General features: G+C 54.3%; 1 protein-coding gene across 2 annotated transcripts in view; it reads right to left on the bottom strand.

Moving 5' to 3' along the window:
- The window catches only part of CTNNBIP1 (catenin beta interacting protein 1), a 50,219-nt gene that overhangs the window by 5,194 nt on the left and 23,928 nt on the right, over positions 1–21,097 (bottom strand). For both annotated transcript variants that reach the window (XM_064589956.1, XM_045898744.3), the window contains 2 exons: positions 17,097–17,215; positions 16,435–16,525 (listed from right to left, as the gene is read on the bottom strand). In XM_064589956.1, coding sequence (XP_064446026.1) covers positions 16,435–16,525; positions 17,097–17,192 — 187 coding nt within the window. In that variant the 5' untranslated portion in view covers positions 17,193–17,215. The remainder of the gene's footprint in view (positions 1–16,434; positions 16,526–17,096; positions 17,216–21,097) is intronic.

Raw genomic sequence — 21,097 nt, 5'->3', positions numbered from 1 at the left:
CATTTTACACATGAGGCTGTGTCCATCCCATTGTTAGCTCTGCTGGCACTTTCTGGACTCGGGCTCAGAGCTTCCGGCCATCCCTCCCCACCTGACGCAGGTGAGCATGGGAGGGGAGAAGCTGAGCAGCCTCTCCTGTTCCACACTCTCTGACATACCAAAAGATAAAGATGGCCAAAACCAGGCAAAGGCATCGTGAGAAAAGAGAACATACACCTGTCTCTCTTACGAATACAGATATTCATAATACCTGTGATATGCAAAAATACTCAACAAAGTACTAGCAAACAATACAGCAATATACAAATAGGATTCCATACTCTGAACAAGTGAGATTTATCCCAGAAATGCAAGGGTGTTTTAACACCTGAAAAAAGAGACAAAAACCATACAATTGTCTGAACAGGCACAGAATACACATCTGACAAAATTCAACACCGCTTCACGGAAACACGCTCAACACACTAGTAATGGAAGGGAGCTTCCTCAATCTGATAAAGAGCATTTACTAAAAACCCACAGCTGTTATCATACTTAATGGTGAAAGACTGGAAGCTCTCCCCATTCAAGATTAGGAAGAAGAAAAGGATGTCCACTCCTGCCATTTCTATTCAACGTTGTGTTGAAAGCTCAATTCAGGGCAATTGGGCAAGAAAAAGAAACAAAAGGCATCCAAATTAAAAAGGGGAAGAAGTAAAACTCTATTTGCAGATAACATGGACCTTGTATACAGAAAATCCTAAGGAATCCACTAAAAAACTATTATAACAAATAAAGTTGCAGGATACCAGATCAATAAACAAACACCACTGGTATTTCTATACATTAGCGATGAATATCTGCAAATAAAATGAAGGAATCAATTTCATTTGCAAGAGCATAAAAAATAATAAAACACTTAGGAATAAATTTAACAAATGAAGTATGGAATTTGTACTCGGAAAAATACAAAACATCACTGTTCAAAAACATCATAGGAAGAAATTCGACACAACTCCTATCAAAATCCCTGCTGCCTTTTTCGCAGAAATTGACAAGCTGCTCCCAAAAATCGTAGGGAAATGCAAAGGATCCAGAACAGCCAAAATCATCTTGAGAAAGAAGAACAAAGTTGGACCCACACTTTGGGGATTTTACATCTACTACAAAGCTACAGCAAACAAGATGTGGTGGGACTGGCATAAGGAGAGACATGTAGGATGATGGAACAGAACAAAGAGTTCAGAAATAAACCCTCCCACTTAGGGTCAGTTAAGTTTTGAGAAGGGTATCAAGACAATTGGGTGGGAAAGAAGTGAACAGATGGTTCTGGGACAACTGGATATTCACATGTCAAGGACGAAGTTGGACCCTTACCTTGCACCGTATACAGAAATTAACTCAAAATGCACCAACGACCTACATATAAGTGCTAAGATTATAAAACTCTTACAAGAAAACACAGGAGTAAATCTTCATGACCTTGGGTTAGGAAATGATTTCTCAGATATGACACCCTAAGCATAAGTGATAAAGGGAAAAATCAATAAACTGGGCTTTCTCGAACCTAAAAACATTTATGCTTCAAAGGATACTACCAAAAAAGTGAAAAGGTGGGGGGCACCTGGTTGGCTCAGTCGGAAGAGCATGTGACCCTTGATCTCAGGGTGGTGAGTTCGAGCCCCACGTTGGGTTTAGAGATTACTTAAATAAATAAACTTAAAAAAAAAAAAAGCTTTAAAAAAACAAAATTAAAATAAATTACAATATATCTGTATATAAGATATAATAAGTCATAGGGGCGCCTGGGTGGCTCAGTCGGTTGGGCGACTGCCTTCGGCTCAAGTCATGATCCCAGGGTCCTGGGATCGAGTCCCGCATCGGGCTCCCTGCTCTGCGGGGAGCCTGCTTCTCCCTCTCCCACTTCCCCTGCTTGTGTTCCCTCTCTTGCTGTGTCTCTCTGTCAAATAAATAATTAAAAAAAAAAAAAAGATATATAAGTCATATATCTGGTAAGGGACCAGTACCTAGAATATATAAACAACACAACTCGATAATAATAAAAAGTCAACTCAATTTTTTTTTTTAAAGATTTTATTTATTTATTTGACAGCGAGAGACACAGTAAGAGAGGGAACACAAGCAGGGGGAGTGGGAGAGGGAAAAGCAGGCTCCCCGCAGAGCAAGGAGCCGGATGCGGGGCTCAATCCCAGGACCCCGGGAACATGACCTGAGCCGAAGGCAGATGCTTAACAACTGAGCCACCCAGGCGCCCCTCAACTCAATTTTTAAAATGGGCAAAGAACTTAGAGATTTCTCCAAAGATATAAGAATGGTCAACAAACACACGAAAAGCTGCTCAACATCATTAGTCACTATGGAAATGCAAATCAAAGCTACAATGAGACACCACTTCACACCCACTGGGATGGCTGGAATCAGAAAGTGACAATGACAGGAGTTGGGGAGGAGGTGGAGAAGTTGGAACCCTCATATGGTGCTGGTGGAATGCCAAATGGTGCGGCTCCCAAGCCCACTCCACCCTCAGCCATCCTCTAGTTGCTCAAAACCCCTGCGTGGGGGGTACTTCCTGATTCCCCACCCCCACCCCCATCCTGTGTGCGCACACACTGCCTATAGCACAGCAGCAGATCTTATTGGCTCTACTTTTATTGTTATTTTTTATTGTTATTTTTATTTTTATTTTTTTTAAAGATTTTATTTATTTGACAGAGAGAGACATAGCGAGAGCAGGAACATAAGCAGGGGGAGTGGGAGAGGGAGAAGCAGGCTTCCCGCAGAGCAGGGAACCCGATGCGGGGCTCGATCCCAGGACCCCGGGACCATGACCTGAGCCGAAGGCAGACGCTTAACGACTGCGCCACCCAGGCGCCCCTATTGTTATTTTTTAAAGATTTTATTTTGAGAGAGAGACAGAGAGAGAGAGAAAGAGCGGGGAGGGGGAGAGGGAGAGAGAGAATCTCAAGCAGGCTCCACACCTAGTGCGGAGCCTACGCAGGGCTCGATCTCACAACCCCCAGACCACAGCTTCAGCCAAAATCAAGAGTCAGACGCCCAATCGACTGAGCCACCCGGGTGCCCCTCTTATTTTTTAAAGTGTTTTTGTTTTTATTTTATTATTATTATTTTTTAATTTTATTTATTTATTTGAGAGAGAGAATGAGAGACAGAGAGCACGAGAGGGGAGAGGGTCAGAGGGAGAAGCAGACTCCCCGCTGAGCAGGGAGCCCGATACGGGACTCGATCCAGGGACTCCAGGATCATGACCCGAGCCGAAGGCAGTCGCTTAACCAACTGAGCCACCCAGGCGCCCCGGTTTTTGTGTTTATTTTGTTTTAGTAATCTCTACACCCAACGTGGGGCTCATACTCACAATCCTGAGATTAAGAGTTGCATGCTCTTCCAATTGAGCCAGCCAGGTGCCTCATGTTGGTTCTACTTTGTATGTATGTATGTATGTATGGGAAAGAGAGAGCATGAATGAGAGCACAAGCAGGGGGTGGGGGAGGCGGGAGGGGCAAAGGGAGAGAGAGAGAATCTTAAGCAGACTATGTGCTCAGCAGAGCCCAACACGGAGCTCAATCCCACAACCCGAAGATCACGACTTGAGCCGAAATCAAGAGTCAGATGCTCAACTACCGGTGACTGAGCCACCTAGGGGCCCCGGGCTCTACTTTTAAACTATTACATCACTATTTCCCCTATCACCACCCAGTCCAGGCTACCACTGTCCCTCGCTAGCTTCCTGTACCCCATTTCCTGGATCTCTCCACTCTGGTTCCGATTGTCCATTCTCCACACAGGAGTCAGAAAGTTCTTAAAAACATAAGTCAGACCCTGCCACTGCTTTGCTCAAAACTCTCCAAAGGCTTCTTCTTTTTTTTTTTTTTTTTTAAAGATTTTATTTATTTATTTGACAGAGAGCGACACAGCGAGAGAGGGAACACAAGCAGGGGGAGTGGGAGAGGGAGAAGCAGGCTTCCCAAGGAGCAGGGAGCCTGATACGGGGCTCGATCACAGGACCCTGGGATCATGACCCGAGCCGAAGGCAGACGCTTAATGACTGAGCCACCCAGGTGCCCCTCCAAAGGCTTCTTAATGCAAGATTTCTCACTGCACTCAAAGCAAACTCCGAACTCCATACCTGGCCTGTAAGACCCAACATGCTCTGGTCTCTGGCAGCCTCTTCACCTTTTATACACACCCCTCTCCTCACTCCACTCCAGCCCCATGGGTCTCCTGAGCTCTCTGTCCTTTAGGCACAAGTAACTTGTACCTCAGGACCTTTGCACTTGCTGTTTCCTTTGCCTCGGTGCTCTTCCCCAAGTTCATGTCATAGCTCTTGCTCTTCACGCCAGAGTCTGGGCAAAATGAGCTCCTCAGTCCCTCCCTGAACACAGCTTCTAAAACAGTGCCCTGCGTCAGTCCCTCAGGGGGCTGTAGCCTGCTTCAGCATGACCTACAGAGTTATATATTGATGTGATCTGATTCCCCATTGGAAAGCACATTCCATGGAATCAGGGACTTTATCCTGTTCACTCACACGTTCGAAGCACCTAGAGAGTTCCTGGGACACAGGATGAATCCTCATTTTATAGATGAGGAGCCTGAAGCTCAGAGACTCAGAGCAACTCGGTGAGTCAGAGGCACAGGGAGGACCCTGACCTAGACCCTGAAGTCCCCGCCTTCACCGCTACCACACACCGTCATTTCTCCTCAGGAGAAGGCAATAGCTGACCTGCTCCAGTCACCCAGGGCACGGTGGCGTCTCAGGCTTCCCAGCAGAGACTGGACCCATCCCTCGGCCCCCAACAGAATGGACCCAAGACCCAGGATTTAAAGACCACCACCAAAACAGCTCTCGGATAGTTGGAGAGAATTCAACATGGAGCCCAAAGCACCACCCCGGGAGGACCCCCGAGCCCAGACCCCTGCCTCCAGCCCCCAACTCCCCGCCCTGGCCTAGGGCTCTGCCAGATGTCTCCCTAGTCCCATGGTTCACCTGCCATGGAAACGGCCAAGGCGCTGGTGAGAACACAGCTCTCTGAACCAGGGCACGGCACCCGTCCCACGCCCGATGCCAGCTTTGCCCCTTTAACAGAGTCCAGTCAAGTGACTGGGCAGAGAAAAATGACAACTATGCAGGAGCTTAGAAAAGAGAAGCTGACCCCCCGCCGGGGGTGGGAGACAGACAATGGGCTCACTAGTCTGTTTGCAAGCTCAGGATGAATTCACAGCAGCAGAATCCAAAGCCCAGAACAGGCTCCTCACACCAGCACCAGCACCACCCTCAGCCGTGTCCCCGGCTCAGGGAGGCACTTGCACCTGGCCCTCAAGGAGTGTGGCTCCCTACAGGGTGCAGGGCGCTGGGGGCAGGGGGCAGCATGGAATGGGGAACGCCCAGGGGCACACACACAACCCCCAGCGTCTGGAGAATCCCTCTTGCTCTTTGAGGCTCTAACATAAAGTCTCTCAAAGGTCTTTTCATTAATACACAAGCACCTCAATATGTTTCCTGAATGGCCAGAACACTCTCCTATCAGCTGTCTGTTTCTAGCCAGCTCGGTGATCATGGATGACAAAGAACAGGAAAGAGGAGCAAGGAGATAGCTGCAGCCCCGAGGCCGATGTGCACAGGGTGCACATGGCCTGTAGCACAAACCCGTCTGGAGAAATCCTAGTGGAGCCCCTCACGATTTTCCAGGAAAGGCAGAGCTTGGTCTCAGAAATGCACAGATCCTGGAGTGCAAGCTTCAGGGCAGATGAGGTCGGCTCCGGATCCCACCCTCCCTCTCCAGGAGGGACCCTGCCCAGCGAGAGGCAGGCATGGGAGGATGGGGGGGGGGGAAGGCCTCCTAGGCAGCTTTGAGGAGCCGACCACACAGTTCCTGCCTGCATTCCACCAAAGCGCCTGGCTGCAGGGGGACAAACAGACCCCGAGAGCTCTTCCAGCTCTGGATGTTGCAAAGGCCACCTTAGAACCAGCACTCAAAGGTGGATGGGGAGGGAAGACAGCTCTTAGGGCAGACCCTGCCTAGAAATCGGTCCCATGGTACGGAAAGCCTGGTCCAGCTCCCACAGGCAGCTGGCCCCTGGGCCCCACGGTCCAGGATACAGCCCTGCATAGATGTCACTGAAATAAAGGGGGACTCCCAGGAATATCAGTCACTGGTGGGGGTGTCCCCATCACCCAACTTGGAGCCATGAGCTCGTGCAGACCCCGCCTCCCACAACCGCGGGGAGGGCTCTGAAACCCCTGCACCCCTCGCTGGCCAGAGCTTCCTAGGATTGCTCCAGAGTCCCATGTTCTAGGGCCAGGGAGCTCCTGACCTCTGAAGGGGCCTCACACCTTCCTCGTGAGAGTGAACAACTAGGGCCTGGGAAACTCAGAAATGGAACCCCGAAACCTCAGAGATTTCAAATTCCCATGGCTGCTGGAAGCTGGAGATGACCAAGGAAGCTCGCTTCGGCTAAGGGCTTCCAAACAGTCCCGGGCATCTGGCCTGCCAAGCCCCGGCCATCCTCCACACACACGGCTGACGGGCTAGAGAGGAAACATGACCACATGCTCCAAAGTGTCCAGGGCAACTCCCACCTCCCCAGTCTGCCCCTTCTCTGACCGAGGACTGTCGGTTGCGGTCCTTCCTCCTGAGCCCCAGGAGCTTGCTGTCGATATGAGCTAGGGTCTGCTACCTAGCTACCCAAGACTGCGGTGGCTCAGCTACCAGCTCCAGGGAGATGAGCCAGGCAGCAAGGCTTCTGGAAGAACAGGTCCCAGGCCCTCCTCCAAGGGGGAAAGTTTCCATGGGGTTGAGGTTCCAGTACCACCCTGGGCTAGGCCTCCTCCCAGACAAACCCGCTGGGTGGCACGCGCTGTTTTTAGCAGCCACGGCCTAGGAGCCCCGGGGGTTCTATACATCTCAACGCTGACGCCTCAAGTTCCCAGGGGATGGCTTTTACCTAGAGACAGCGATGCTGGTTGCCATGGGGACAGCGGCCACAGATCCACCAAGGTCTCAGCAGCCAAACCAGGCTCCAGGCTCTGTGGCGCCTACTGGGCTCCAGACTGACAACCACATCACCAGGCACTCAGGCTGCCCAAAGGTGAGCACACAGTACCAGACGTGGGATGGGCTCCTAGCAGAGGCGCTGGGCCTCCTGACCAGCCACCGAGGGCCTCCCTGGGCTTAGGCTCCCTCGGTGGACCCTGGCACCCCAGCACCTGGGCCTGGGTCTGACCCTGCCCACCTGGGCAACGTGCCCGCACACCTACCTCCATTTTCTCATCTGTGAAATGTGACGGATCCCACCTAGCCTACCCATCTGACCAGCCAGGATCTGCAGCAGAAAGCATCATAAACAGCTTCTGGGGGGCCACGGGGGGCGTCACAACTTGGGAGTTCTAATACACCTGCTCTGCTCTAATCCCAGGCAAGTTCCCTCAAACCCACCTCACGCCCGCCCACCCTCACACCCTCCCACACCCCCGCTGAGCCCAACACATACACACACCCTCTACCTCTGGGCTTGTTTTCCCAGGTGAGGTACTTGTTTTCCTCAAATTCTTTGGTCCCCCCCAAAATGTAAGCTCTCCTAAACCAGAGGGCTTGGCTGTACGCGGAAGGGACAGGACTTAGGAGGAGTGGGTGGGAGGGGTCAGGAATGACCAAGTCTTCATCTAAAGCCCTGGTATATTCTCAAATTCCAGTGGGCATCAGAATCACCCTGGGGGCGCTTATTTCAAATGCAGATTCCCAGGCTCACCTGGCAGGCACTCTGCTTCAGCAGAGCTGGGGTGGGGCCCAGGAGTCTGCATTTTTAACAAATACCCTCAGTGATTCAGGGGTGGTGGTCTGTGGCCCGTACGCCGAGAACTCAATGCCGCAGACTGTCCCTTGGCCCCCACCCCCACCCCTGAGCTGATGTCCCTTGTCCACCAGCATTCTGAAAGAGACTTCTGTCCTCCCACTTCCATTTCCTCACTGATCCCAGGCCCACGGCAATCTGGCTCCCAGCCCGGGCTCCGCAGAAACTGTTTTAGGAAAGTCGCCACTGACCCTTTCGTGACAAGCCTGGGGGACCCTGACAATGACCCTGCTGCCCCTCCCCTCCTTCCAAAGCTGCACTGTGTCCCCTGCTGCCCTCAGTGCTGTGCTCACCAGGCTCCGTCCTCCTCTCACTCTGCCTACTCTCCCTGTATGACCTCCCTTGATTCCCCGCCTCCCCCTGGCCCACACTCCTGTACCGGCTCCCACCTTGCACCTGAGCTCTGACCTGGCTCCTGCCCCTACCAGACAGCCCCAGGCACCTCCCACTCAGAGCTCCCCTTCCTGCCTCCCACAGCAGCTCCCGCCCTGGGTCTCGAACCTCACCCCACCTGTTCACGCTGCCTGCAGGTCCTTGGTCCTGAATGTCCCGCCTCTGAAAAATATCTGCATCACCTCACACGTGGGTGTCACTGTGACCTTCCAGCTATCTTCCTGCCTTACCCTTTGTCCTGTGACCTCTCCCCAGCGCTCGCCCTAAATGGATGACAATCTGACCTAGCCATCCCTCCCCTTCGGATCCGTGGGGACCCCTTGCAGTCCTCAAGATGAACTCTGTCCAGAGCCCATGTGCCTTTCCGGCCACTCACCACCCACCTGGCCACTACCCCACCAGTCTCTTAAGGGGACACAAAGACACCCAACACTCACGCTGGGCAGGCTCCTGAGGCTTCCTCCAATTTCCCCCTACACACGTTCCCACACATCCATCAGGGCTCAGGCAATTCTGGGTGGGCTTCCCTCCCCTCAGGATGAGTCATGTTTCAATCTGTGCATTTGTTCGTGTATCCGTCTGCCCCGCTGGACTGGCAGCTCGAGGGCGGGGGCTGTCACCTGGCACCACGCCCAGCACATGGATTGATGAGCCAAAAGGAGCGACACTGTCCCATGGATGCTGGACTGAGCGGCCCCCTGACGCTCCGCTCCAGGACAGGGGTCTGTCTTTGGTGGGGTGTTGAGAGGTCAACGCCGTGTTGCGGGAGGGGCTTTGAGACCTCTGACGCCCCTGTTCTAGTTCTGTGCACTAGAACCCACTAGGCTGGGTAAAGAAAGGTCAAAGCAGCCCTTCCCAGGCCAGGACCAGAGGCTGGACGGGGCAACTGGCCCTACATTTCAGCATATCCCTCACCCGGTCTTGGGATGCTTTTTTCTTTCTCTGTGACCTGGGTTATCACATACCCAATTCTTCTGACTGGCTTTTCAGTCTGATTCAATGCGTATGTGATCTTTTTGGTTCAATTTTATTAGTAGTAGGTTACAGGTAATTCTCCTCTAAATGTTGATTAAAGTTAAAAAAAAAAAAAATCATCTTCCCGTCCCCTAGACTGGAATTCTCCCGAGGCCTGACTGCCATTTCAGCCCAGAGTTTGTCACCGCCGGGAGCCCCTGGGAGAAGCCTGGCAGCCCCACCCGGGGGAAGAGAGGACGCAGAACCCCCAGCAGATGGTCCCCATTCCTACAGGACTCGCCTGCTGGAGGCCAGGCCTGCACAAGGATTCAGGGAACCCCGGCTCTGTGCCAGAATCTGGACGAGGGGCTGCCATGTGTCACGGGAACACAGCACACACCTGGGTCCCAAAGGGCTCCCGACGACATAACAGCAGCAACACTGCAGGAAAGGTCACAGGGAGCTCCGGAGCGAGAGGGGGGCCCAGGCTGACCCCGGAAGGAGTCAGAGAGGGCTCCGTGGAGGAGGTGAAAGAGAAGCTGGAGGGCGTGGGAGAGGACTCCAGGAAGAAGGCTGGCTGTGGAATAGGGCCCACGGTGCCAGGACCTCGCTGGGGGGATGAGCAGAGGAGGGCACTCCCTTGGTCAACCGTGAAGCCCGCGCGGTGGTGGGCCCTCCCCTGGGGTCACTGGCTTCCTGCGGGTTTGCCTGTGACCACAACTATTTTAACAAGGTTCCCGGTGTAACCCTGAGACCAAATGACCTATTTTAGGCTCTCTGGCAGCATACCCTGAGCAGTAGCTTTGGCTTCCAGGGGGGAAAGCCAGAAGAGCCCTGGGACAGCCCAGCTGGCTCCAGCCTGGGGACCTTCCCTGGAAAGTCTCTTGGAGAAGGAGTGTGATCAGACGGAGGCTGGAAGAGGCCTGAGCAGCCAGCGTGCCAGCACTGTGACTCCCAGGGCCAAGAAGGGGGGGCGGCGGCAGACCAAGGATGTCCTGAGGCCCCTGGGCGGGGAAGGGACAGAAGCTTCCTTCACAAAATGGGCCACATCTAGACCAGTGCCCCGGGACACCTGGACAAGAGCCTATCCACGGCACTGCACGAGGACGAGAGTTCTGCGGGCACCTTGTCCTGGGGGGGCCGGGAGAGAGCGCTCGGAGAACCAGCACATTCAAAGGCACCTCGGGTGAAGGGCCTGGGATTAAAAGGCAGAGAAAAACTCCAAATGTTTTCTGCACCTTCCTGAAATACATTAATTGCCTAAATCACCCCTGTTCCTCAGATAAAACGCAGCCCTGCTTAAAAACACACATGACCTTAAAGCCACTCCGAGAATTCACCTTAAAATAAATGATGACGAGGAAGAGCTATGTGCAAGGATGGGTGCTCAGTGCTTGGCACACTGGTGCCCGCCCTGACAGTCTGCGGCCCAGTGCCGGCCTAACCCTCTCCGGGCCCATCCTGTCCTCTCCAAGGCGGGGCCGCGCCGGCACCTGCTTCACAGGACGGTCTTGGGGACTCACGGGGTCACACTGTATGCTACGGGACAAGGAAGCCAGGCAACACAGGAGGAGCTCACCAGGTGTTTGCTGTTACTGTAATTAATAGCAAAAACGAGAACGAAATGTCCAACGGGGGGGGGGGGGCCTGGGTGGCTCAGTCGTTAAGCGACTGCCTTCGGCTCAGGTCATGATCCCGGGGTCCTGGGATCGAGTCCCGCATTGGGCTCCCTGCTCAGTGAGGAGCCTGCTTCTCCCTCTTCCTCTGCTGCTCCCCCTGCTTGTGCTCGCTCTCTCTCTCTCTCTGACAAATAAATAAATAAATAAATCTTAAAAAAAAAATGTCCAACGGGAAAGGACTGGTCAACGAATTACAGCACAGCCAGGTGGCCACATGTTATGTGATCACTAAAATGTTTTCTTGAAAATTGTTTTAAGGGGCGCCTAGGTGGCTCAGTTGGTTGAGTGGCTGCCTTCGGCTCAGGTCATGATCCCAGCGTCCTGGGATCGAGCCCTGCATTGGGCTCCCTGCTCTGCGGGAAGCCTGCTTCTCCCTCTCCCTCCACTGCTCCCCCTGCTTGTGCTCTATCTCTCTCTGTCAAATAAATAAATAAAATCTTTTAAAAAAGAAAAAAAAAGAAAATTGTTTTAAAATACTATAAAATTATTGGGGGGCCTGGGTGGCTCAGTCGGTGAAGCGTCTGCCTTTGGCTAGGTCATGATCCCGGGGCCTTGGGTTCAAGCCCTACATCGGGCTCCCTGCTCAGTGGGGAGTCTGCTTCTCCTTCTCCTTCTGCCCCTCTCCCCCTTTCATGCTCACTATCTCAAATAAATAAATAAAATCTTTAAGAAAATACTATAAAATTACCATAAGTAAAACGTGGATGTTAAAATGGATACTAAAATGTTTACCGTATTGTCCCAAATTTATGATGTAAATACAAGCCTATTTTGTTTTTTAAAGATTTTATTTATTTATTTATTTGACAGAGAAACACAGAAAGAGAAGGAACACAAGCAGGGGGAGTGGGAGAGGGAGAAGCAGGCTTCCTGCGGAGCAAGGAGCCCAATGCGGGGCTCGATCCCAGGACCCTGGGACCATGACCTGAGCCGAAGGCAGACGCTTAACGACTGAGCCACTCAGGCGCCCCCAACCCTATTATTTTAAACATTTTTTTTTAAGATTTTATTTATTTATTTATTAGAGAGCGAGCGAGAGAGAAACAGCATGAGCGAGGAGAGGGTCAGAGGGAGAAGCAGTCTCCCCGCTGAGCCGGAAGCCCGATGTGGGACTCGATCCCAGGACCCTGGGATCATGACCTGAGCCGAAGGCAGTCGCTTAACCAACTGAGCCACCCAGGCGCCCCAATACAAGCCTATTTTTAAAAGGCTGATGGGAACATGAGCAGGAGGTAATAGTGCTTGGAGCTGTGTGGTCGGATTCAATCCGTCCAGCTTTTCTGCTACTTCTCCCTTTCCCCGCTTTCAACAATGACTGTACATTATTTTATAACCAGGAAAAAAGATCAATATGTGTTATGGAGAGAGTAGCACCAGCAATAAGAAAGGAATGAACTCAGCATTCTGTCGAGCCTGCTTTTTGGAAGCTACAGCTCTCGACCGCCATGTTTCCAGCTGGCTTTCTCACCGAGGCGACCTTCCCAGAGAGGTATTGATCTCCTCTGGCTCAGAGTCAGTCCTGCCTGGCTGGCAGCTCTGCTTGGCCACCTTGGGGGAGCAGGAGACAGTGCTCAGAGAATTGGCTCCACGTTCTTGCCTTTCTGGGGGACGGTGGGCCCTCAGACCCACAGCCTGGTCCATTCATTTGTACAAGCATGCCCTGGGCCTCATGGGGGGCCAGCCCCAGAAATACAAAATGGGGGAAGCCACAGTCCCAAGCTGAAGGGGCTCAGAGTTGCTCAAGAGACGGACCAGGAGATGGTGTGGGGAGAAGCACAGCTGGGGTACATGTGTGTGATGGTAACCACAGGAGGCCTGGCCCAGCCTGCAAGAGGCAGGCGAAGGCTGGGGGTCAGGGCTGAGCTCCCAGCAGCCCAGAGGAAAATGCAGAGGCACAAAGACCAGCCCGAGACAGGAGCTGAAGGCCATTCGCTATGGCTGTTTACGGTGCATGAGGCCACCACGTCAGGGGATCTTGCTGATCACGTGAGGGGCTGGATTTCAGCCGCAAGGCCGTGGGGAGCCACTGAAAGATTTTAAGTTGGGCAAAGACCTGCTAAGTTAGGGGTAGGAAGTGCACGGGAGGGGCAAGGTGAGAAGGCAAGATGCCAGGAACTGCTTGCAGGGATCACGACAAAAATGAGCTCTGAACAAAATGAGGGTTCAAACCAAGGTGGAGAAGACAGAGCAGATTTGAGGAGCATTAAGGGAGAAGAATTACAAGGACTTGGTACCTCACTGGACACTCGGGTCTTCAAAGAGGAGTCCCCGGCACACTGGTTATTTGGTGATACATCCGTCACTGAGAATACAGGTGGAAGAATAGATTCGTGGGGGTAGAGCATGAATCCGGATCTGAGTGTGGGTTGTCTGTGGCAAGATGATCAGGAGGGAGTTGCACGTAAAGTTCTGGGGGGTCAGGAGAGGGTCTGGGCTGAGGGTGTATATTTGGAGGGTGTTGGCCAGAGCCTGTGAGACCCCCAGGGGGGAGGTGTGACAGAAGGGAGGGCAGAATGTGGAAAGCACCAGTGGGGTGCGGGAAAAGGAGCACTTACGGACAGTGAGCAGAGGGGGCAGAAGATGAGCTGGGGGAGATGGAGAGACAGAGAGAGGTGTATCACAGAAGACGAGGGAGGGGAAGGAGGGCTTCTAGAAGGAGGCTATCATGGGAGGTCTCAGACCAGCAGAGGCCAGCACTGGTTAGGGAGTCCCTATGGTGCAGGCCCACGCAGCATGGTCTCCAGCACCTGCCCGGACCCAGCAGATACTGTACACACTTTCACAGTTCACCAAGGGAAGACCAGGAGGGTGGGAGGCCTGGGCATGGGGCGAGGGATGCCCAGCCCACTCTCCTCCCTGGGGCTAGGAAGGGCCAGCAGGGCTCCCAGTACCAGACCCCTCCAGCCCCAGAGGGGAAGCGTGTGTGAGTCTAACGATGGTAGACCAATGCCAAGCTCTGTCCCGTTGGTGGGTGGCCTCAGACCCCCACTGAGGGGAACTCAAGGAGTCTGTTCTGTCTCTTGCGGAGGATAGCGCTGGGCATTTGCTGAGACACAGTGCCACCTCGTGGCAGGAGGTGCTCACACCAGACTTCTGCCAGACTGTCCAAGCCCAGACTGTCACCCTGACTGTTCCTAGGCCTTTACTGGGGGGGGGTGTCTCTTATGCTGGGAGCAATTATCCAGGACTTTTACCACTTGGACAGCACCTGAGCCCCTGCCAGCAGCATCCCTGTGGCATCAGCTAAGGTCGGCCCTGCCAACAGATAAGTGGGCAGGCTAGAATGTTAACCAAGACCCATTTGGCCCCCCGGTGTGGGCAGAGACGCAGGGTCCTGCTCCCGGGGTTGTGCCCCCATGACGGGAGAGACTGTACCAACTGCTGTTTTGTTGTGCATCTGTCTACAGTGTCCTTAGGCACACAAAAATAATGCTACGCTCCTAAAGCTCTTCCAGGCACAGCTGCCCATTCGCCCCCAACTCAGTCCACAGGAATCCTCAGGACTTCCTGCAGCAGTGTGTCTTCCTGTGCAGTTCAGCTCAGGGGAGTCCGTGGGGACCCAGGGCAGGAGGCAGGGGGCCCCAACAGCAGAGAATCACCCCAGCCACCAGCTGGGCCCTGGTGCAGCTCCAGAAGCCTGCTCCCTGGGGAGACAGCTCTGAGGCCTGCCTGGCTGTCCCTCGGACACCCCACAACTAGGAGGGCCCAGATTCTGGGGTCATACCCACATGCCCATGGCTCACTCCTGACGGCTCAGCAGTTTCAGGCCAGGTGAGGCCATCATGACCTTAACTCCACACGGTTCATTTTTATTCTCAACTGCTGGGTTAGCTAGGTGAGACAGAGTTCTCTCAATGCTTTTTTAAACTTCCCCTTATTACAGAAGAAATGCATGGGCAATGTTAAAAAATTAGTTTTCAAAAAAATGTGTGACTTGGAAAGTTAAAGTCCCTTACACAGTTCTATTCTCTATTAAAATTTCCTATTAACAGCCTGGTCTATATTCTTCCAGCTTTCCCCCCATACACATACATGAGTGAGTGTGTGTGTGTTGGGGGGTGCTTTCTACAATGACATACAGTTCTACAACTTATTATGGTTTTTTTCCTTTAAGAGCATCCTACTCGAGGCATCCTTATCACCCAGTCCCAATTCTGGTTGATTCAGTGACTTAAAATGGGGGAGGGAGAAAAGGCAATGTCCTAAGGACCCAGGAGCTTGAGGGTTTCAGGGAGATATGGTTCAGGAGCTTGGGGGCCTTGGGGAGCCCCGTGCTGGAAACCCAGATCAGCCGTGGGTGAGAAAGAAACAAACCCCAGGAGGGGCAGACTCCACCCCTGGCCGTTGGTACAGAACCAGCTGCGGCATGAGTGTGACCCAGGCAGGCTGTGCTTGGCGAGTGGCTGTCCCAGGAGCTGCCTGAGCCACGGGGACGCCCGGTACGTTTCTGCTGAGTTGAGTGCACAGACCAGGTGACAGCCAGCGTCAGAGCCGGGGAGCCAGGCCCTGCGCCAGAGCTGAGGCCTGTGATCTCCAGGAGAGCAAGGACAGCTTCAAGACAAGCGGCCCCTTGTGCTACACCTGCTCTCCTCCTGGGCCCCACGGATCAGCCACATGCCCCTCGGTGCTCCGCTGCTGGGAGCCAGCTCACATCTGACGCCCCCCGGCCGCACTATTTCATGGCCTGTAATGCCAATGAGGCAAAAAAAATAAAAGGACTAGATGGAAGAGCCAGTGAGGACATTGTGGGCTTCAGGGTGAGAGTAAGCCTTCCAGAACGGGAGGGCCCGTAAGTGCCCAGCCTCCCGCTACCCCAGGACAGACAGTGACAAGCCCTGCCCTGAGCTGGGCAGCAGGTTGTGCATCCTGAGCCCTCTGCTAACGGGCTGCAAGACCAGGGCGATCCCTTACTGCTTCGGAACCCGTTTCCTTGCCTGTGAAGTGCAAGTAATACCACTGGTACCTCTACGAGTAAATGAAATGATGTGTGCCCGGCACTCAGCAGGTGCCTCCTAGACGATAAATACCTGAGTGTTACCTGCCACCATTATTATGATCAGGTGAGGGGACCCAAAATGGAAACGACTGCCCCGGGCAGACGGAGACCTCAGGCACACAGAGCCCTTGGGGCCTCTCGCCTGGGTACAGCCAGGAACACACAAGCCCCTCACAGCCGTGCCCAGGACAGGTCCTAGCCCATGAGGGTGGTTTCACGCTCTCCCTGCACCAGGTGCTGGGTGGGCGGGGGTCAAGCCAAAGACTGAGGAAATGCAAAAACCCAGAGCCTCTGCAGTCACAGGGGCTCCCAGATGCCTCGATTTCTTGGCTCCTCCGGGCCTAGAAAGGGGGGATCCCACCATTACCTGAGGGGGTCCTCGGCTCCCATCTGGCGAAAGAGATGGGCCCACGCTTGGGGCTCAGCTCTCTGGATGGGAGGCGGCTACAGCCCCTCCTCATGGGCCCCAGGAGCTAAGTTTTCCCCAGGAGCCACAACTTAGCACCTCTGGGAAGGGCGTGGCTGGGCACCCTGGCTGGGACTCACCCTGGTCGATGGAGTGCTGGGGGAGCTGGCTGAGCTGGCTGTTGACTACCCCCGCGTAGGTGCGCAGGAACTCCTCCTCACTGGCCGTCAGCTGCAAGGGGGAGACAGCCACGGGTGAGGGACGGCACGCACGGGCTCCCCAAACGTACCTCCTCCTCTCATCCCAGGGTCGCTGTTCCTGAGTCCTGACCCTTCAGTTCTGGAGCGAGCACCCCCTGCCCCCACCCTGAAGTCTGGCCCATGGTCCCCCAGGCCTTGCCGCTCAGATCAGATCTGAGACTGGGTTCCGTGCAGCACGGGGCCTGCCCAGGGAGCCCATCCCTTTCTGAATCATGCTGTCCTCTTAGGGACCATCCTGCCCAGCGCCCCTTGGACAGCTCCTGGGGAGACAGGAGGAGAGTAAGGTCAGGGCCTGTAGGGGCTCACACACCCCGCCCCCGGGTCACACTCGGCACAGGGATGGGAAGGCCGCCCCAGCAGTCCCCCCGGAACTGGACGGGCAGGGCTCTGGGTGACAAGAATTGGCCACGGAGGCAAACCACAAGCCCCACGTCCCCCTTCCCAGAGCAGGGCTGTCACAGGAGGTGGCTACGGATCTCTGTTCCGCCCACATCAGGCACCCGCCCTGGGGGACCTGTTGCTTGGCACCCCGAAGCACTCACATTTGATCCCATCTTCCTCAGCATGAGCAGCACTCGGACCTTCTGCTGAATGTACATCTCCTCCGGACTCTTCCCGGGAGCCCCCTCGCGGTTCATTCCCTGGCCAGCCCTGGGGACTCCTGCGGGGCAAGGAGAGGCACTGAAGCGGGGGTCAGGACGAGACACACCAGACACAGACCGGGTGCTCGGCGGGAGTTGTCAGGCAGCCCACGGGGCTTCAGGGTCCCGCTTCTGAGAGCCCAGAGCAGGTGGCAAGTTGCCTGTTCCTGCCTCACCCCTGCAGGCCCCAGTCCGCCAGACTGAGCGGCTCGGGCCTGGAGCAGGCGCTGGGGGCCAGCACCCTCTGTGAGGAGCTGCTGGGCCCAGGGCACTGAGCTGACCCAGAACTTCTGGCCAGCCCAACCTTCCAGCCACCCCCTCAGGAACAACCCTGCGGTGAGCCCCTGGAGATGTGCTGAATGAAGCCCGAAGTGTCCCAGGTTTTCAAAGCATGCAACTTCCACAAGGAGAAGTGACATGACCAGAGGCAGCCGGCCGGCGCCCCTGGCTGGAGAAACTGAGAGATCGGGGCCCAGCCCCGAACACGAGGGCGGCCCCCCTCCGCAAAAGCCCCTGACGAATTCAAGAGGCCGGTGCCTGGGCTGGGTTCCAAGGAGTCCCTCGATGCAGACAGGCAGGCCGGGGCTGTGGGGCACAGATACCCACCTGAGCTCACTGCCGTCACCCTCACACACCCACCCCCCCCGTCAGAGGGGAGCGCCTGCAGGCAGCAGCTGCGTCCAGGGACAGCAGGGACCCAACCTGCAGAAAGGTCCCAGGAGAAAAGTCCTAGGGCTTCCCCCCTCCAGGAGGAGCCGGCGGAGAGGAAGCCGGGCGTGGAGGGGTTTGGGTTACACACTTGTAACCCCTGGATGAGTCAGAAATAACGCAGCAGCTGGTGGGGGTGGAGCCTCGGCAGCCCTGGTGCCAAGGAGCTGTGCTGGGAGGACCAAGGGAACCTGGCTTGCAAGCCAAGGACACTCCTCATGCCATCCATCCCTCAGGGGCCAGCAAGCCCTGGACCAGCAGGTTCTCCCAGGCCAGCCTGCTCTCTGTGCAGAGGGCAGACTCAGAAATGTGCCAGAGCCCTGGGCAGTGCCTCCTTGGAGGTCCCCGTCAACTGCTCAGTCCCCATAAGCTCACAGGGTCTCTGGCCCTAAAAGTCCCCACAAGGGTCTAAAAGCTGGCAAGCTGGGGCTTACTTAGAGCTGTATACTTGATGTAGCATGTCTCCTTCTGGGGCCTTCCTTCCCCCCACATCCTTCCCCCCCTCCCCCCCGCCAGGCTCCCTATTGTACTGTCTTCTCACCTGTCACCTCCTTTGGGCTCAGAAAAAAGCCTAATGAACACTTATAACCAGGAAAAGGGGTAAGCCACCTCCAGAGGGGCACTGATGGAAGGCAGCCCCGCCATCCCCAGTGTAGTGGACAACCCTAACTCCCTAGCCAGCTGAGTGGGAAAGCCCAGTTGTGGGACATCACTTCTCACATGGACCCCTCCTCACTTCCTTCCACTCCACTGTCCCACACAAGGACCCATGAGGCCTGCATGGGCGGCCCTGCCTCCTTCTCACACCTCCCCTTGCACCCTGCCCTCCTAACCCGAGTCTATTTCTAGAACATACAAAGAAGCTCTTTCCCCCGGCAGCCTTTGCACTGGGTGTCCCCCTGAGCCCGGGCTGGCTTCTTTTCATCCTTCAATGTGCTTAAAGACACCTTCCCAGGGAACCTCTCTTGTTCTGTGTCCAGCCCCCCCAACCCCTACACCCTCTGGGTCACATAGCCCAGTCCCAATTTTCTGAGAGGGTCTTGCTGGAGTACTTGCTTATCATCTCTCCCCTGCCCGACTAGAGGGCCAGGGCCCACTTAGCTCACCCCATCCTCCATAGCCCAGCACCCTGCCTGGTACTTAAGACATACCACCTGGCTGGCTGATTGGAAAATCAGGACGGCCTGTGATGTCTAAGCTTCTCCCTCTCTACAATATCCATGTTGATTTAGGGCCAAATGTCACCATGTTGACACTGACCAGAGTACCTAGTCTCCATAACCCAACCGAGTCTTGACAAAGGGCTCCCATTCGAGCAACTGGAGTGCCTTGGGCTATCCTGTTCTCCAGAGGACTTCTGAAACACTCCACAAAGCCTTCAAACTGGGAGTCAGGGCTTCGGGGAGTAAAAATCTTCCACCCCCGTCCTGTATCCAAGGGCTAATGGTCAGTTTGCTCTCTCTGTGAAAGGCAGCACTGAAGACCGCTGCCCGGCCACTAGGTGTCACCACACACAAAAGAACCAGAGTTCCAGCAAGCTTCTCCGCCTGCCCCCACCCCAACTCCCCAACAGGCCCATCTGGTTCAAGCCCTTACTCTCATCCTATGTCACAAACCACACCCCAGTCCCACAGCAAGATCTGTTCTTCATTCAGGGGCCGGCCCTACTCAGGCAAGAATACATATCTGGTTTTGCTGCACATCCCAGGACCTAGGGGTCCTGGCTTCCCCGTGGTTGGGGACACCTTCCTCACTGTCCTTTCCTGACCAGCCAAGCTTCCTCCAATAGAGAGGTAGGCTCGGAACCTGCAGAAGTGTGTGAGTGTGACCATGAGCCTGAGTGTGTGTGAATCATTTTACATGGTCCATTTTTACAGAATTTTGCTCTGTCCAACAATCCTGGCATCCTGTACAAATGGATGTCATTCCATTGTCTTCCACTCAAGCCTTACCGTCCGGGGGGAACCCCCACACTCAAACTGTCATTACTGAAGGGGGAGGGGTTCGCCACCCAGCCATGGGCCTAGGGTGTCATGGGGCCTGAATGGATCTTTGGGGCCAGGTTACTCCCACCTCAGCTTCCTTGGCAGAGACAGTCTTGCTTTGAGGCAGACTCATCATTTCTAAAACTTCTGGTTCTCTAGTATTCTTTGGGCTCTACTTCAAGCTGCTTCTGCCCTGCTGCCTGACAAGGGGAAACACTCAGGGCTGGATCTGGGGCAGAATGTAGGGGCCATGAGTGCATGTGCCCACCCAAGAGAGGAGGACATCATGGCTGGTTTACATGGTTCTGTCCTAAACAGAATCTGCATCGGGGGGTCGATGTGAAGAAAATTAATAACTGAAGAGAGTAAACCATGGTCAACCCAAACAACATAGACATTGCAGTCGCTGATATGCTACCAGTCTATTAAAGCATGTTTGGGTTTGGTGCCTATCCCAGCAAACATGCTATTAAATTTTCATCACCATTCTGACAAGTATCAGATTAACTTCATTTGAAAATCCGTATTGGATGAAGAACTGGGCTCCAGTGAGATGTGTCTGAATCACCTAAGTCCAAACTGCAAGTAATTTGGACACAGTAGTTGTATAGTCTTGAGCCGTGAGAGGCAAAGATAACAGTGCTTCTCAGTTATGGTCTCCCAGCTGCTCCAGAAACATCCCATCATCTACAGTGGCGGCACTTCCATTCTAAGCCCTGAGAAAATGTCTCGGTGTTCACGGCCCAAGTCAGAGACAGACCTGCTCCCTCTCCTCGCTACCACTGTGGGAGCTAACTAGGGAAAAATGTAGATGAGCCAGAAAATGAAAACAGAGAGAAACAGGAAACCATCAACTACCCAAATGAATGGTGAGGGCAGGGGCCCATGGCTACAGATGCTGCTGTAGATAGCCACGTGTTATGCAAAAAGTGGGGAGGAGTCCAGAAACTTACATCTGCAAATGGGACAAATGCAATTAAGGGAAACCAAGGAACATACATTCAGTGCACACACAGAGACACACTCCCTACCACACCCGCTATGTTCCTGTTGGTTCTGAGCCCGCATCTCTGTGGGAGGAAGGTTGACTGGGATGGGGATCCCAACCACTAGGAGGAATCCTAAGTGACAAAGTGGCCCATGGCCTCAGAGGCCACACTGCGTTCCGTGGGAGACACCAGGCCACAGGCGAGAGAGCATGCTCCTGCC

The sequence above is a fragment of the Mirounga angustirostris genome, unplaced genomic scaffold (genome assembly GCF_029215605.1).
Source record: "Mirounga angustirostris isolate CCGP_5_RB_7025 unplaced genomic scaffold, mMirAng1.0.hap1 SCAF_4, whole genome shotgun sequence".
Lineage (NCBI taxonomy): Eukaryota > Metazoa > Chordata > Mammalia > Carnivora > Phocidae > Mirounga > Mirounga angustirostris.
This window is presented reverse-complemented; position numbering and strand designations above follow the sequence as displayed.